The sequence below is a fragment of the Notechis scutatus genome, chromosome 7, assembly GCF_049901735.1.
Source record: "Notechis scutatus isolate UNSWTSFEM ecotype Mainland chromosome 7, rNotScu1.2, whole genome shotgun sequence".
Classification (NCBI taxonomy): domain Eukaryota; kingdom Metazoa; phylum Chordata; class Lepidosauria; order Squamata; family Elapidae; genus Notechis; species Notechis scutatus.
In genome coordinates, this window is record NC_142015.1 from 14056175 (window position 1) to 14071153 (window position 14979).

General features: G+C 37.1%; 1 protein-coding gene across 1 annotated transcript; it reads right to left on the bottom strand.

Moving 5' to 3' along the window:
* Nucleotides 1-4710: 4710 nt before the first annotated feature.
* On the bottom strand, nucleotides 4711-12437 carry LOC113414410 (interleukin-36 alpha-like). Its single transcript, XM_087969668.1, has 5 exons — nucleotides 12200-12437; nucleotides 7781-7910; nucleotides 6910-7029; nucleotides 5943-6070; nucleotides 4711-5313 (listed from the first exon to the last, which is right to left on the bottom strand). Exons 2-5 carry the CDS (start codon nucleotides 7833-7835, stop codon nucleotides 5101-5103), a joined length of 516 nt encoding a protein of 171 aa, XP_087825794.1. The 5' UTR covers nucleotides 7836-7910; nucleotides 12200-12437; the 3' UTR covers nucleotides 4711-5100.
* Between the last annotated feature and the right edge of the window lie 2542 nt (nucleotides 12438-14979).

Consider the following 14979-nt stretch of genomic DNA (forward strand, 5'->3'; position numbering starts at 1 on the left):
TTGTGTTGTTATGGTTAAAGCTGAAGTATTCATTGACAGGTAGGACATTGCAATGTATGATTTTATATACCATGCTTAAGTCGGACCGAAGACGGCGTAATTCGAGGTTTTCTAGTTTTAGAATTTCGAGTCTGGTGGCATAAGGTATTCTACAACGGGTAGAAGAGTGGAGAACTCTTCTTGTGAAATACTTCTGGACTTTCTCAATTGTGTTAATATCACATACGTGATAAGGATTCCAGACTGATGAACTGTATTCGAGTATTGGTCTAGCAAATGTTTTGTATGCTCTGGTTAGTAGTGAGATATTACCAGAGAAAAAGCAACGTAGGATTAGGTTAACAACTCTTAATGCCTTTTTGGCTATGTAGTTGCAGTGAGCTCTAGCACTTAGATCATTAGAGGTGAGTATTCCCAGGTCCTTTACAGAGCTTGGGTCATCAACAAGATCTTGACTATTCAGCTTGTATTTTATTTTCTGATTTTTTTTACCAATATGTAAGACAGAGCATTTATTTGTTGAGATTTGGAGTTGCCATATGTTAGACCATTCAGATACATAGTCTAGGTCTTTTTGTAGGGTAGTAGTATTGTCTGTGGTATTGAACAGCTTTACATATGATGAATATGCTTTACATATGATGAATATTTACATATGATAAATATGATGAACACTATTTTATTTGTATCAAAATGTGACTAGAAAGGGGAATATAATAGTGGCATAAGAAGGGGATAAATAATGGAAAATTATAATTCAATATGAATTTGTGAATTGTTATTAGAATTATATAATTTGTTAAACACTGTAAATATGATTATTAATATATTATCTAAAGTAAAAGGAGTGATGCCAAGAATATAGAGATTAACATAAAAATAAGACATTGTAATATTGAATAATTAAGATTGATAATTTAACAAAAGATGTAGTTAATATTAATATTAACTGTCAACTATATTAAATAGGAAGAATATTGTCATATTTGTTTTAAAATGTAAGACACTCCAGAACAACACTGTTTACACAATGATATGTTTGTTGGAACAAAAATTTAAAAAATATTGCAAAAAAAAAAAAAAAGACAAATAGGCTGAAAAACAGCTTCTATCCCAGAGCAATAACTATATTGAATTCTACTGTATAGTGCAATATTAATGCGATATCAAGGGTTTTCAATTCAATTGCATAGAATGTGAAGGATATGTGTGTTGTTTTATTTTTATAATTTCCTTATATTTAATGTACACTGAAGATGGCATTTAATTTCATTGTACAAAGTACAATGACAATAAAGTCAAAACTACTATACTAAATCAAAACCAATCCAACAAGTTGGCTTTACTAAGACAGTTGAATACTTCTCTTTGTTATCTGGTCAGACTTCACCCAAACCAAAATTCAAAATCTGAAGAACATATTCAGAGCCCATATCTCTATTAGGTTACTTTACTGCAGAGATAGATGATAGATAGATGATAGATAGATGATAGACAGACAGACAGACAGACAGACAGACAGACAGACAGACAGACAGACAGACAGACAATCATTCATATATACTGTGTATATATGTATGGATGTATATACGTATGCACAGAGTGAGTGAGAGAGATTAGGCTTGAGGTTCAGAATAATAGAATAAAAGAGTTGGAGACCCTTTTCCATTTCAGACAAATGGTTGTCCAATCTCTTCTTAAAAATCACCAGTGATGGGAGCACCCTAACTTCTGGTGCCAATCATTCCACTGATTAATTGTTCTCACTGTCAGGAAATTTCTCCTTAGTTCTAGGTTGATTTTCTCCTTGATTAGTTTCCATCCATTGTTTCTTGTCTTGCCTTCAGGTGCTTTAGAGAATAGGTTGATCCCTTCTTCTTTGGGGCAGCCTCTTAGATATTAGCAACACTATCATGTCACCCCTAGTCCTTCTTTTCATTAACTAGGCATTTTCAAAACTTTGTATCTCTTCTTCCCCCCCATTGTATCATAACTGACTAAGAGCCATTCATTTCCCAGAGTGGAATGTAGTTATACTCGTCTGGTCTTACATTGCTTCTGATGTTTCTAGCTTTTGTTAGATCCCTCCCTTAGCTCTGGATGTGCCAGGACGTTTTTATTTTCTCCTTCCTTATACTCCCATTTAAGGAACTTAAATAATCAGATAAGATATCCACTTATCTGTGTTGCTGTGCTAAGCAACTCTCCTCAAACCAGAATTTCAACCTCAGCTATAGACAAGGAGGTCAGGAAGAAGAAATTTTCTCCTGTCAAAGACAATATAAAGGAGTAGAAGTGGAGCTCTATCGTTTCCACATCTTTGTCGGCTACTCTTCGCATGCCTAAATTACCCTCATTCCTTTCAGTTACAGCAGTATTTCTCAACTTGGCGACTTGAAGATGGGTGGACTTCAACTCCCAGAATCACCCAGTGAGCTATGCTGGCTGAGGATTCTGAGAGTTGAAGTCACCAAGCTTGAGAAACACTGATTAGAGGGTTCCCCTCAGGGGTGGGATGCAAATATTTTTACTACTGGTTCTGTGGGCATGGCTAGGTGGGTAGGTAGGCATTGTGACTGGGTGGGTGTGGCTTCTTCTTCTTCTTCTTCTTCTTCTTCTTCTTCTTCTTCTTCTTCTTCTTCTTCTTCTTCTTCTTCTTCTTCTTCTTCTTCTTCTTCTTCTTCTTCTTCTTCTTTTTTTTTTTTGCAGCACCCCACCCACCCACACTCTGGTTTTTTTCCTCCTGGGCCTCAGGGAAGCCTCCTGGGTGAAGCAGTAAGACAGAGAGGGGAATCCCAGCACAGCTGATCATTGGAACAGCTGATTGTCAGGAGGAAAAAGAAGAAAAGAAAAGAACGCTCTACTATCATCCCAGTGCCAAAGAAGCCCTCCATCAAGGAACTGAATGACTACAGACCGGTTGCTCTAACATATGTAGTTATGAAAATCTTTGAAAGCCTTGTGCTGTCCCACCTGAAAACCATTACGGATCTGCTGTTAGATCCCATGCAGTTTGCATACCGAGCAAATAGATCAACAGATGATGCTGTTAACATGGCTCTGCATTACATCCTACAAAACCTTGAATCTCCAAATACCTAAGCAAGGGTCCCCTTTGTAGACTTCAGTTCAGCATTCAATACCATCATTCCAGACACTCTTCTAAGTAAATTAAACCAACTAGTGGTACCTGAACACACTTGTAAGTGGATCATAAGCTTCCTAACAGACAGGAAACAGCAGGGGAAACTAGACAGAATCACATCCAATCACATCCCTGTACAATCAGCACAGGGCCCCCCCCCCAAGGCTGTGTGCTTTCTCCACTTCTCTTTATATACCAATGACTGCATCTCAAATGATCCATCTGTTAAAATACTGAAGTTTGCTGATGACACAACAGTAATTGGTCTCATTCGAGACAACTATGAATCTGCAGGAGGTTATACAACTTGCTTCGTGGTGTAACTGGAACAATCTGGAACTGAACACACTCAAAACCGTAGAAATGGTGGTAGCCTTCAGAAGAAAACCTCCCATACTACCACCTCTTACAATACTAGACAACACCGTTTCAACAGTAGACACCTTCAAATTTCTAGGTTCTATCATATCACATGACCTAAAATGGACACCTAACATCAAAAACGTCATCAAAAAAGCACAACAAAGAATGTTCTTTTTGCGCCAACTCAGGAAGCTCAAACTGCCCAAGGAGCTGCTGATCCAGTTCTACAGAGGAATGATTGAGTCTGTCATCTGCACCTCTATAACTGTCTGGTTTGGTTCTGCAACCCAACAGAACAGACACAGACTTCAGAGGATAATTAGGACTGCAGAAAAAACAATTACTACCCACCTGCCTTCAGTTGAGGACCTGTATACTGCACAAGTCAAAAAGAGGGCTGTGAAAATACTTACAGACCCCTCACATCCTGGACATAAACTGTTTCAACTCCTTCTCTCAAAACGACACTATAGAGCATTGCACACCAGAACAACTAGACACAAGAACAGTTTTCCCCCGAAAGCCATCACTCTGCTAAACAAATAATTCTCTCAACCCTGTTCGACTATTACAAAGTCTGCACTACTATTACTGTTAATCTTGTCATCACCCCTTACCACCCATCCCCTCCCACTTGTGACTGTATGACTGTAACTTTGTCGCTTGTATCCTTACAATTTATATTGACTGTATCCTAGTATGATTGATTGCTTATTGTACCCTATGACTATTATTAAGTGTTGTACCTTATGATTCTCGACTCCTGATGAATGTATCTTTTCTTTTATGTATACTGAGAGTATTCACACCAAGACAAATTCCTTAATTTGGCCAATAAAGTATTCTAAAAGAAAAGAAATACAAGTTCGCTGAATCGGTAACTGTTTTTTTCTACTGGTTTGGCAGAACGGTAACATTGTTTACTACCGGTTCGCTAGAACCAGGCTGAACTGGTAGAATACCACCACTGGTTCCCCTTCTCTTTGGTGTGCTGGATTTGTGTCATTTTAACCTTGCTTTTCTAGTTAAAACCCAATGTTGCTGCATTGTTTTCAGCTGTCACATGTCCTGGCATCCATACATCAAACAGTACAGGCATGAGTGAAACAGGAGCTAGCAGTTTCAATGGAATCAAGTGAACACTAAATGAGAATCCTTCTTTTCAACAGGAAATTATTAGCAAGATAAAGAACCAAACACACTTGTGAAACATATTTTTATTAATAAGAAATGGCAATAGCTCCATGTACAAAATGTGAGTCAAAAGAAATGCAAAAAATTAATTCACTGGTTAATGCAAAAATCTCACCCACAAGCTGGAAAATGGCATTAGTTGCAAAGTATATTTTGTGCATGATAATTTTTACAAATTCCTAGATCGGTGCAAAATGTGTTAGTTTACAAGAATCTACCTAACAACAGTCAGTATTAAATTGGTGCTATCAAGAGTTAATGAAAATCAAGAGGGGTTGGACTTGGACCATTTGTGGGAACATAACAATTCTAAGCTGAATCCTTTCTTGACTCCACCTCCAGGCTCTTCCTGTCCTCCTCCTACACCAAAATAACTCTTCTCCATTTATAAATTTGATTTATATCTTTCTAAAATAAAACAAGACATTTTCAGGTCCTCCTTTTTGACTTAAACCAATAGGCTTGTTTGGCTCAGATGAAGTGCTTATGAACCAACCTGGGAACTCTGCCGATTCAAAAGTGCAAATCTCTGGCCTGCCATCACTTTTACTGTAGAAAGTGAAATTCTTGAGCTTTTCTGTTGTTTTATGCAATATCATGATATTTTCCTCCTAAAAAAAAGGAAGTCTTCCTTAGCAAAACAAAGTATATTATATCACATGACATCATAGCTACAAGATTAAGGGAGAACGGCCTTGCAGAAAGCTTCTTCCCACTAAAAGAGTATCACTGTTGTTGATTTAGAACTTGGCATTATAGGAAGCTTTTAATTACATGTGTAGTAGTCGCAGCAGTACTTTGCTTTTCCATGCCATGAAGCCCAGAACTACAATTTAATTTATTTGTGAAAAGTAAAACACACACACAAAAAAACCCCTGTCACTAATTATATCAGGGAGAAACAATGACAGAGAAAGGTAGCATATTCTATAATCTGGCATATGTTTGTTTACAAGCAGATTGTAAATCCTTTTATCTCACAGATCAGACACAATACTAATCCTAGTGAAAAAGGAAAACCAGTTATTTTTCTAGAAAAAATAACCAGTGGAACAGCTTGCCTCCAGAAATTGTGGGTGCTCCATCACTGGATGTTTTAAGAAGAGCCTAGACAGTCACTTATCTGAAATAGTATAGGTTCTCCTGCTTGAGCAGAGGGGCTGGACTAGAAGACCTCCAGGTTCCTTCTAGTTCATTCATTGTATTCTAAAAAAAGAATGATTACAAATGGAATACTCACTTTGAGCTGCATTTGAAGCTGTCCATCACCAGACTTTATACAAGACACAACATGATTACTAGCACCTATAAAGATTGGATTCCTTTTTGAATCTAATGAGTTATTAGGAATTACATCAAAAGAACTCCCTGAGGAAAAATAATATGAAAGAAACACAGTCATGCATTTGTGGCAAAGTGAAATAGCTTCATTTCATCCATTCAGTGATTTGGAAATCTTGAACAAGAAACCACTAATAGAAGGCTAACAATATGTTTTACCAAAATAAATAGAAGTAGTTGAGGTGGAGTAGGAGAAGGTGGACAGGACACAAAGAAACATTGGGAGTTCCAAATTATTTAGATCAGTGTAGACCTAGTGGAAATGTTCAAAGAATATTGTAGAGGCTCCTGAAAATGATTAGACTGCTTGCCTGTGTGTGTGTGTGTGTGTGTGTGTGTGTGTGTGTGTGTGTGTAAGGCACCTCAGTGGTGGGAGAAGGCCGATCATAAGAAAACATCTTTCTTATTAGGAACAAGAAAGGAACTAATAGGAATTAGACAGTGGTTAAATTATATGAAAGCAATAAATCTACTACAACATATTGCAAATCTACTGAAAGTAATACTCAAACTTATGAAAACCTTTTTGAAAAAAGTCTTTTGTTTTTATTTATTTTTTAAGGGCAGGAATCAGGTTGGCAGAAAGGCAGGTGCCAAGGATAAATGGGTGCCCAACAATGTCATGCTGGGGATGAAATATCAGAGAATGGACCATTCAGGGAAGTCTTGAAACTATGGTTTTAAATTTTTACTAACTCACAGTTGGACAGCAAATCCTGACAGTCCCATCATTGTTATGATGGTCCTTTGGATCAATCCGAATCTTGGTGACTACAATGATTACTACCATCAAAGATGTCCCATCAATAATTGGCTACTATTAGAACTTAAATATTCCAGCAAAATATAAGAGATTCTACTGTTACCTGGTGAATTTGAATTTTGTGGAGTTGCTATCAGCACGTTGTTCACCACACTAAGAAATTTATTGCTAATATCCCAAAATTTAAACTTCCAGGGCTTTTCCATCGCTGCTGTAGTAGATTCTACGGGAACATGCATATGTACATATCAACATATGAAACAAAAGCAAATAGAATGTTCCAGATGCTGCTTATTCCAATGAACATTCCAAGGAAAATATTCTTAAGATACAGATGAAGAATCTTGAGACATTGCAGGAAAAACAGTAATGTTTAAAAAAAAAAAAGAAGAAGAAGTAAAAATAGATTCTCTCACAATTCCTCTCCTTTTTATTCCTTTGACAACTACAGATTTATGTATTCATAAATAATCTTCTAACAAGATATTAATATGTACAAGAATGCAAACTCTCTATTGTCCCCTTTCTCTGTAAAAACTGATGCCTTGAATTGGCTTCCTTCCGAAGAGATGAAAGAATCAATTCATAGGATTTTTTGGAATCAGTTTTAAGCAATGTACAGTTGATTGCTTAAAATTGATTGCAAAGAACTCTTTGAATTACACTCAGTTACACTCAGAACTCAGAACTACAAACTGAAAAAAATAGATGACATCAGAATGCATGCCTAAATCATATTTGGTATCAGTTCTACACAGGAATTTTTCTGAGTAATTTAAGACCAAACTTCTCTAATCCCTAATCTCAGTTTAGAGTCACCTGAACTGCAAGATGGGTGGCAAATAAATTTGATAAATTAAATAAATATGTCTCATAAACCAAGAAAATACATTTCACTTCTGTATTGACTAAATTATTAAGGAGTATTCTTGGTTTGGAAATACTTCAAAGACAACAAAAATGAAAAAAATTACCTTGTGTTTGCTTGAATTCATTGAATAAATCTTCCATTTGCTTCTCCCATGACATCTTATATAATTTATTTGCCACGTCTCTTCCCTTTTCAAGCTGTTTAAGTTTCCTTGGCCTTCAGGTTGTTCTGTTCTTAGCAATGATAAACATGGAAAGAGGTTTTTTTTAAAAAAAAACGATTCCTTCCCAGCAGACTAAAAGCATAAAACTCTAAATAACAATTTATTTATCTTTTTTTTTAATGTTTTAAAATATTTAGTAAATTTAAAAAGTCACTTGATCTTTTAAAAGACTTAAATGGAAGTGATATTACTCAGAGAAGACTTTTAACTATAACAGATTAAGAAATTGAATTGGATAATTATACAGAAATTGGCATTGATTAGGCATTGATTAGAATGCAGGAACTGACTATATTTAAAAGAAATTACATCTAAAGATTGGAAATTAGCTGAGTTAATACAAGCTTTAAAAAGTGGACGCTAAAAGGTGGAAATGAAAACTGATTTAAGAATGCCACTTAATGGTAAAATGATTTTTTTCTCTGACTCTATGGAAAATTTCTGGTCTAGTAAAGATGTGAATTTGAAATGAAATGAAAAGTTTTAATATAACTATAATCCCAGAAATTGGAATATTAAAATACTACAATAAAGGGATAATTGAAGATAACATCATGGGACTGGTTGGTGGACTTGGGATTGTTTAATAAAGAAATAGAAGAACTAACAACAGAAAACTAAGATAAATGGACATGGTTGGTAAAGATTAACGTAAAAAGATGCTGGCTTTAACAAACTACAGGACAATTTAATTGGATATAAACATTAAAGAAGATAAAGAGGAAGTAAAGTGTAAAGTCATAGTAAATGAAGTATGCAAAAAACTCAGATCAGAATTGCAAAGCTTGAGGGGAATAATAAAAGAAAGCTTGGAACTATAGAACATTATGGCAGAAAAATTAGAAATGGCGATGCAGATCATAGAAGAACAAAGAAAGCTCAAGGGAGAGGAGTTAAACAAAGAGGAAACCAGCTTAAAAGAGCAAAGAGAACAACAGACATTACCAAAGGACAAAAAAGGAATTAAATCTAAGACTTCAGTGATGGATATAACAAATAAAGGGAAAAATCTCTCAAAATTAAACAGAAGAAGTTAAAGAAGAGGAAATTACAAAGCAACAATCAGGAGAGGAAGGAGGTTAAAATAAGCAAATGAGAGGTGAAACCAAGAAGAATAACAGGGGGGAAAAGGAGGAATTAAGAGGAAGGACCTAAAAAAGATAAAATGAAAAGCAAACTAAGATTAGAAGAAATTATATAGCTGAGAGACCAAGAGATGATGGTTAGAGATATGAAAGAAGGGGGATTCCACATGGAAATGTATCTTGGTATTTTTAGAAAACAGATCTAAAGGTTAGGGAGTTTGGAACTTAAAGTTTATTGGAAATTATTGTTAAAAATAAAGAAATAAATTTAATCTGAATAGAAGGGGAAATAAGAATTTATTGTAAGAATGTTATCTAAGATATAATTATATGATGAGGAAAGTGAAGGAGTAAGAGAATTAAAAATGATTACACTGTTACTAATTTTTTATACTGGACTAAATGGGAATGAAATAGAAAATATAATTTGCTATATAAATGTTATTGGAATAACAAAGAGTATGGAAATTAATGATTATATTGTTAAATAAGAATTTGAAATAAGAGTATTACATCATAATTAGTAAGATGATGAAGAAAAAGAACATAGAATATGAAAATCAAAGTATAATGTTGTTACTTGCATCTACAATTGGTTAAATAGAAACAAAATGTGAAATATGAAATGGTTATATGAATGTTTTTGGAATACATATAATATTTATTGTGTAATAGGGAAAGAATACTATGTGAAACATGATTGGGGGGGAGAAATATATGAATATATAACAGTAAAGAGGAAATCATTGTTGTTAATACAGGAGGTAGTATTTAAAATGGCTATATTGATATTAGTTTTTTTATTTGTTATATATTGGGTTTAAGAGTGTAAAATGGGGAGAATACATAAAATAAAAATAGGTGGCAAAATTAAATTGAATTGACAATACAAGGGATAATTATTGGATAATATATTTTTGGATGAAATTGTTTTTTTTATCCTGGAAATGAATGAAATAACATGAAGTGAAAAACATATTGAAAGAAAAATGGAATAGGTAATGGTATGATATGAAACTGAATAAGAAAGCTGAAAATGTAATTGTGATTATGTATGTATGCTATAACCTGGAATCACATTGTTCACTTAAAGAGATGCTTAAAGAATAAAAATAAAAAAAATGTGTGGAAAAAAAAAGAAACTAACAATGTCAATAGCATATAAGGAAAATCTATACAAAATGTTTTATAGGTGGCAGCTACCACCAGCATGACTAGCAAAGGTGTATGAAAATTTATCAGCTAAATGTTGGAAGTGTAATCAGATACCAGGTCATATTACCATATGTGGTGGTCGTGCCCAAAGGCAAAAAACTTTTACTTTTAATTAGGTGAAAACCATGGGAATATTCAGAGTCAGTTTTCACAGCCTGTGCCAATATAACATATCCAATAAACTTATTCTTTGAGGAATCTACCTGCCTTGGAGTTTTGTTTGCTATGGGTATGTTACTTGGAACCTTGACAGCTGATGGACACTTCCCACTTGACTTACAAGCATATATCTTAAAGCTAGAGGTACAGTCATCCAATCAACTCCTCATTTCTCAGTTGACTAATAGTCTTTTGAATTTATGTATTATGCTTTGTTTTGCAAATGTTATTTGCCATCAGAATAGATCCTGCTTCCTGACGTTCAATTATCCTGTTAAGTTTGGAGAATAATGGAGACCAGACATCTGACCAGTGACTTCAACTCTTTAATAACAGTAGATAGAACAGAACAGAGCAAGGCTATGGGCAGCAGTAACCCTTTTATAGGGTTGGCTGCTACCTTATTAACCAATAATATGTGCAACAAGTTCAACTAATACCCAATAAGAAGTGTCCTAATATTGGCCAATCAGGGACTTGTTATGGACCAATCCTTGTTCGTTGTTTAAGGACCAATCAGGTGTGCAGGCTTCCAAAACCTGCTTTGCATTTGGGCTAGTTACTTTTTTATTGATTCACAACATATCCCATGTCAGACTAATGTCAATTTAAATCACTTTTTGGCCTCTAACTTAAAAAAATAACCCTATTCTTTAAACAATATACATTTTCACTGCTGCAAACCAAACTACGCAAGTTGCAGGTATTTTAAAATCTCCTATCTATCACTTCCCTTTTCTGGTGGACTGACCAGCAAAAGCCAAATGAACTTTATTCTGCATTTACTATACAGTGAGAAAGCAAATTACACTGGTAAAATCAACTAATTTTGTCAACAAACAACAAATTGAAGAGCCAGCAGAGAAATAATTTTATCCAGCAAAGTTCAGGCGAGTTACCATAATGCAAGTTTGTGTTAGGAGACCGGTGAACAAATCTCTGAGGTGAGACCAGTAACATTTGCAGAAGCTTATTTACATGCTCTGGGAGTTTTAATCATGAAGAGGTTTATGCCTCTGACAAAGTGAAATGGAGACGTTCCTTTCCATTATAGGCCATCTTCACTCAAAATGTGGACATTGCTGCAGAGACATCACAGAATAACATCTACTGGCCAAAGTTTTCCCACCTAATTTGTTTACTTATTAAATCTTCCTCTTATCAAATACTACCACAATGGGTATAGTGTACAATTTTAAAAGCCTGTTGACCAGAAGTATTTTCCAGCAAAAGGGATCAAAACATTTTCCATGTGGTATGGACTAGCTAGTATTTCATCAGTATATTCAATTATTCCTACTGTCCCAATTTCTGATGCTTAGGCATCTCTTGCTATAAGGATAGGTGAAAAGGACTCAGAGAGATCACATTTCAGAGGCAGTTTGGAAGGAGAAAGAAATGTTATATTTTGAAAGACATCCTAATATAAAATTAAAATTGAAATATGTTTTAATTAATACATTTAATTAAGAATCCATACATTTTAAAAAATTCAATTTTTTGAATCAAATTCTGAATCCTGAAGTGCTATTGCAGTGGTGTCAAATTTGCAGCCCATGGGCCAGATGCAACACTCACTGGCCACGCCCATGCCTGGTTTAGCAAAGGGGGGGAAAGTAGCGATACGTCATGTGATGATGCCATGACAACGCGAGTTTGATACTCCTGTGCTATTGCATGATGAAAAGGCAAAGAAACTTGATTTAAAAAAATACATGGAAGGGAATACTATATAGTTTCTTGAGTATTTTTCTCTTCCATGAAACTCACACCAGCCTTCAGGGAATGGGAAAGGGGATTTATTAAGAAAAAAATGATCCCTTCAGGGATAAAAACTCACCTGTTTCTTTTCTGTTGAGATTATCTATTCAACTTGGAGAACAAAGCCACAGATGTAAATAGCTATGTTAACGCTCCCTATACCAGCAGGAATAAATCAACTACAAATAGGACTAAACCCAGATGTCATCTCAGTAATCTGGCCCTGGAAGAAAATATTTTTTTCACAACCAGTCTACAAAGATACAGCAGAAAACAGTACCTCTGGAGATGTCTCTGCCTTGATCTGAAGGTTTGTTTCCTGTCATCTCCTCAGAAGATACTACATAAGACCAGTCAAGTCTTATGACGTGACAAGAGTTTGGGAACCACACCTCTTGTGTTTCTTAGGGATCCCACACAAACATGAAACTACAACAAATTAAAGGTGAAGACATCTGTGAGTAAGTCATGGATTCTTCCCCATGAGTAAGGCTTCATCTGGAAAGTAGGAGGTTCTGTCTATCCTTTTCTGTAGTCACAAGGGCAATCTGGATAATATTATCACAGGTTTGTTTATTTTTTCAACACTGAAGATTTGCCAAGTTGTCTTTCACCATTGCAAAGTTGAAGCTTGTGTAATGGGTGCCTCAATAATCTTTATTTGATATTAAGAAAAACTCACTCTGAAAAACACATGTTTTTCGGTGTCATAGGCCAAAATAGTAGTAGATGTGCATAAAACCTGAATTCATTATTGTAAAGTTAAGTCAAATGAAATATGGTTAATATGATTAGTGCTTTGGGGAGTTATTTCTCCTACAGAGCAAAGGTGCAGCAGTTTTGATAACAAGGAACAGAAGCAGAGCCTTTGCAAGAGACTTGACACCTCCCTTCTGCATCAAAAGAGATTATGGAAATTGGCAAGAGTTTGGCTGACTAAATTGCCTTGTTATAGGTCTGTGAGATGTGTAAGTGTCTCATCTGAAACTAGCGCCCTTGCTGGAATTCTTATGTAATATTCATTCATAATAAATACTCAACACTCTCTTTGATTCTTATTCCTTGGATTAACTGTTTACAATTCTGATGATGAGGAAGGAAGTATGGCACTTTCTGTTAAATTCGGAAGGTCGGGTTCATTAAGACGAGAGACTTCGGCTGAGTAACAACAGCTCTTTATTTATCGGCTAGAACAAGCTCAAAATAATAGCAGCCGCGGTGGCTCTTTTATAGAGCTCGCTGCGGTTAGGCGGCCAATGACACCGCTTCAAATCTGCCGCGCTTGGTTTTAGCCAATCGCGGCAGACTCTTAGCGAGCCAATCAGAACTGTCCAAGCTGTCCAATCAGGTAACGGTTAAACGGACCAATGGGAATGCGGGGTTTCAAGTCTATGGATATGGAACACCCCTCCCCTCTTGGTATCGACGTAGTCACGTAGGTAGGCAGGTCTCCGTACCTGCCTACTTGACTTGCACACTTCATTTAGTCTCTGGTCGTCGGCCGGTTCGGCCGGGCTCCACGTCGCTCTCAACACTCCTGATGGAACCGCCTGGAAGGGTGAGCCGGGCCTATAGCTGCGACTCCCGCCTGGTTCGCCCAGGTTGGTCGAGTTGTTCGCTCTGCTGCTCCCACCTGGATTTTCTGGGCTGGTCGAGCTTGTCCGGCCATTCCTTTCAGGTGAAGCACCTGTCTGCAACGGTTCTGCATTTTCAGGTGAGTATGATTGGTTTATGTTTTTGTCTGGGGGGTGTTCTGCCTGCATTGAGTTTTTTCCGTTTTCGATGTTTGAGGTTTCCCCCCCCCTCTGATTTCTTTATTATGGTCTGGACTGGCTAGCCTTGATTGTAGCTGGTCAATGTGGTGCTTCCAGCTACGCCCATCAGTTGTTTCTAGGTGGTAGGACTGGGGGCCGGTTATTTGGGTGATGCGTGCGGGTACCCAGAGAGGGTCCCCAGTGAAGCTTTTCGCGAAGACGGTGTCGCTGATGTTGAATGCGCGATGTCGGCTAGTGGAGCCTGGGGGTTTCTCCGGATTGTAGGTGGGATGCAAACGGTCTAGTGGAGAGCGGAGCTTTCTGCCCATGAGCAGTTCTGCTGGGCATTTGTTAGTGGTTGAGTTAGGCGTGATGTGTTGTATCAGCAGCATTTTATTGATTTTTTCCTGGATATCACCGTCCTCAATTTTTTGAATGGTTTTTTGGTAAACTGAACCATTCGTTCTGCTCGCCCATTCGCCGCCGGGTGAGCGGGCAATGTCAATGCATGTCTGATGCCTCGGGCAGCTAGGTATTGTTCGAATGCCAATGCAGTGAACTGTGGCCCATTGTCGGACACTATTACATCAGGCAACCCGTGTGTGGCAAAAAGTTTGTTGAGTTTAGCTATGACGGCCTCAGTGGTTGTCTTTTTCATGGTGCAAACTTCCAGCCAATTGGAATAGGCATCAACGGTTATTAGAAATGTGTGTCCATGAGTGGGGCCGGCGAAATCAAGGTGGATTTGCGACCAGGGACCTCTGGGTGTTTCCCATTCCAGGGGGGGTGCTGTGGGGGGGGGGGTGGATCACGTTTGTTGACAACTGTTGCATGCAGCGACCCATGTTTCGATCTGTCTGTCCATCCCCGGCCACCACGTGTAACTCCTTGCCAAGGCTTTCATCCGGACAATGCCCGGGTGCCCTTCGTACAGCATGTCCAATACCTTTGTTTGTAATGTTTCTGGTATCACCACCCGATCTCCCCAAAGAATGCACCCTTTTTGGGCAAATAGTTCAGTTTGCCGGTTCCTGAAAGCTTTAGAGTGTTCGTCTTTGTCATTTTCCGGCCAACCTCGTTCTACCCAGCTCAAGACTCGCGCCAG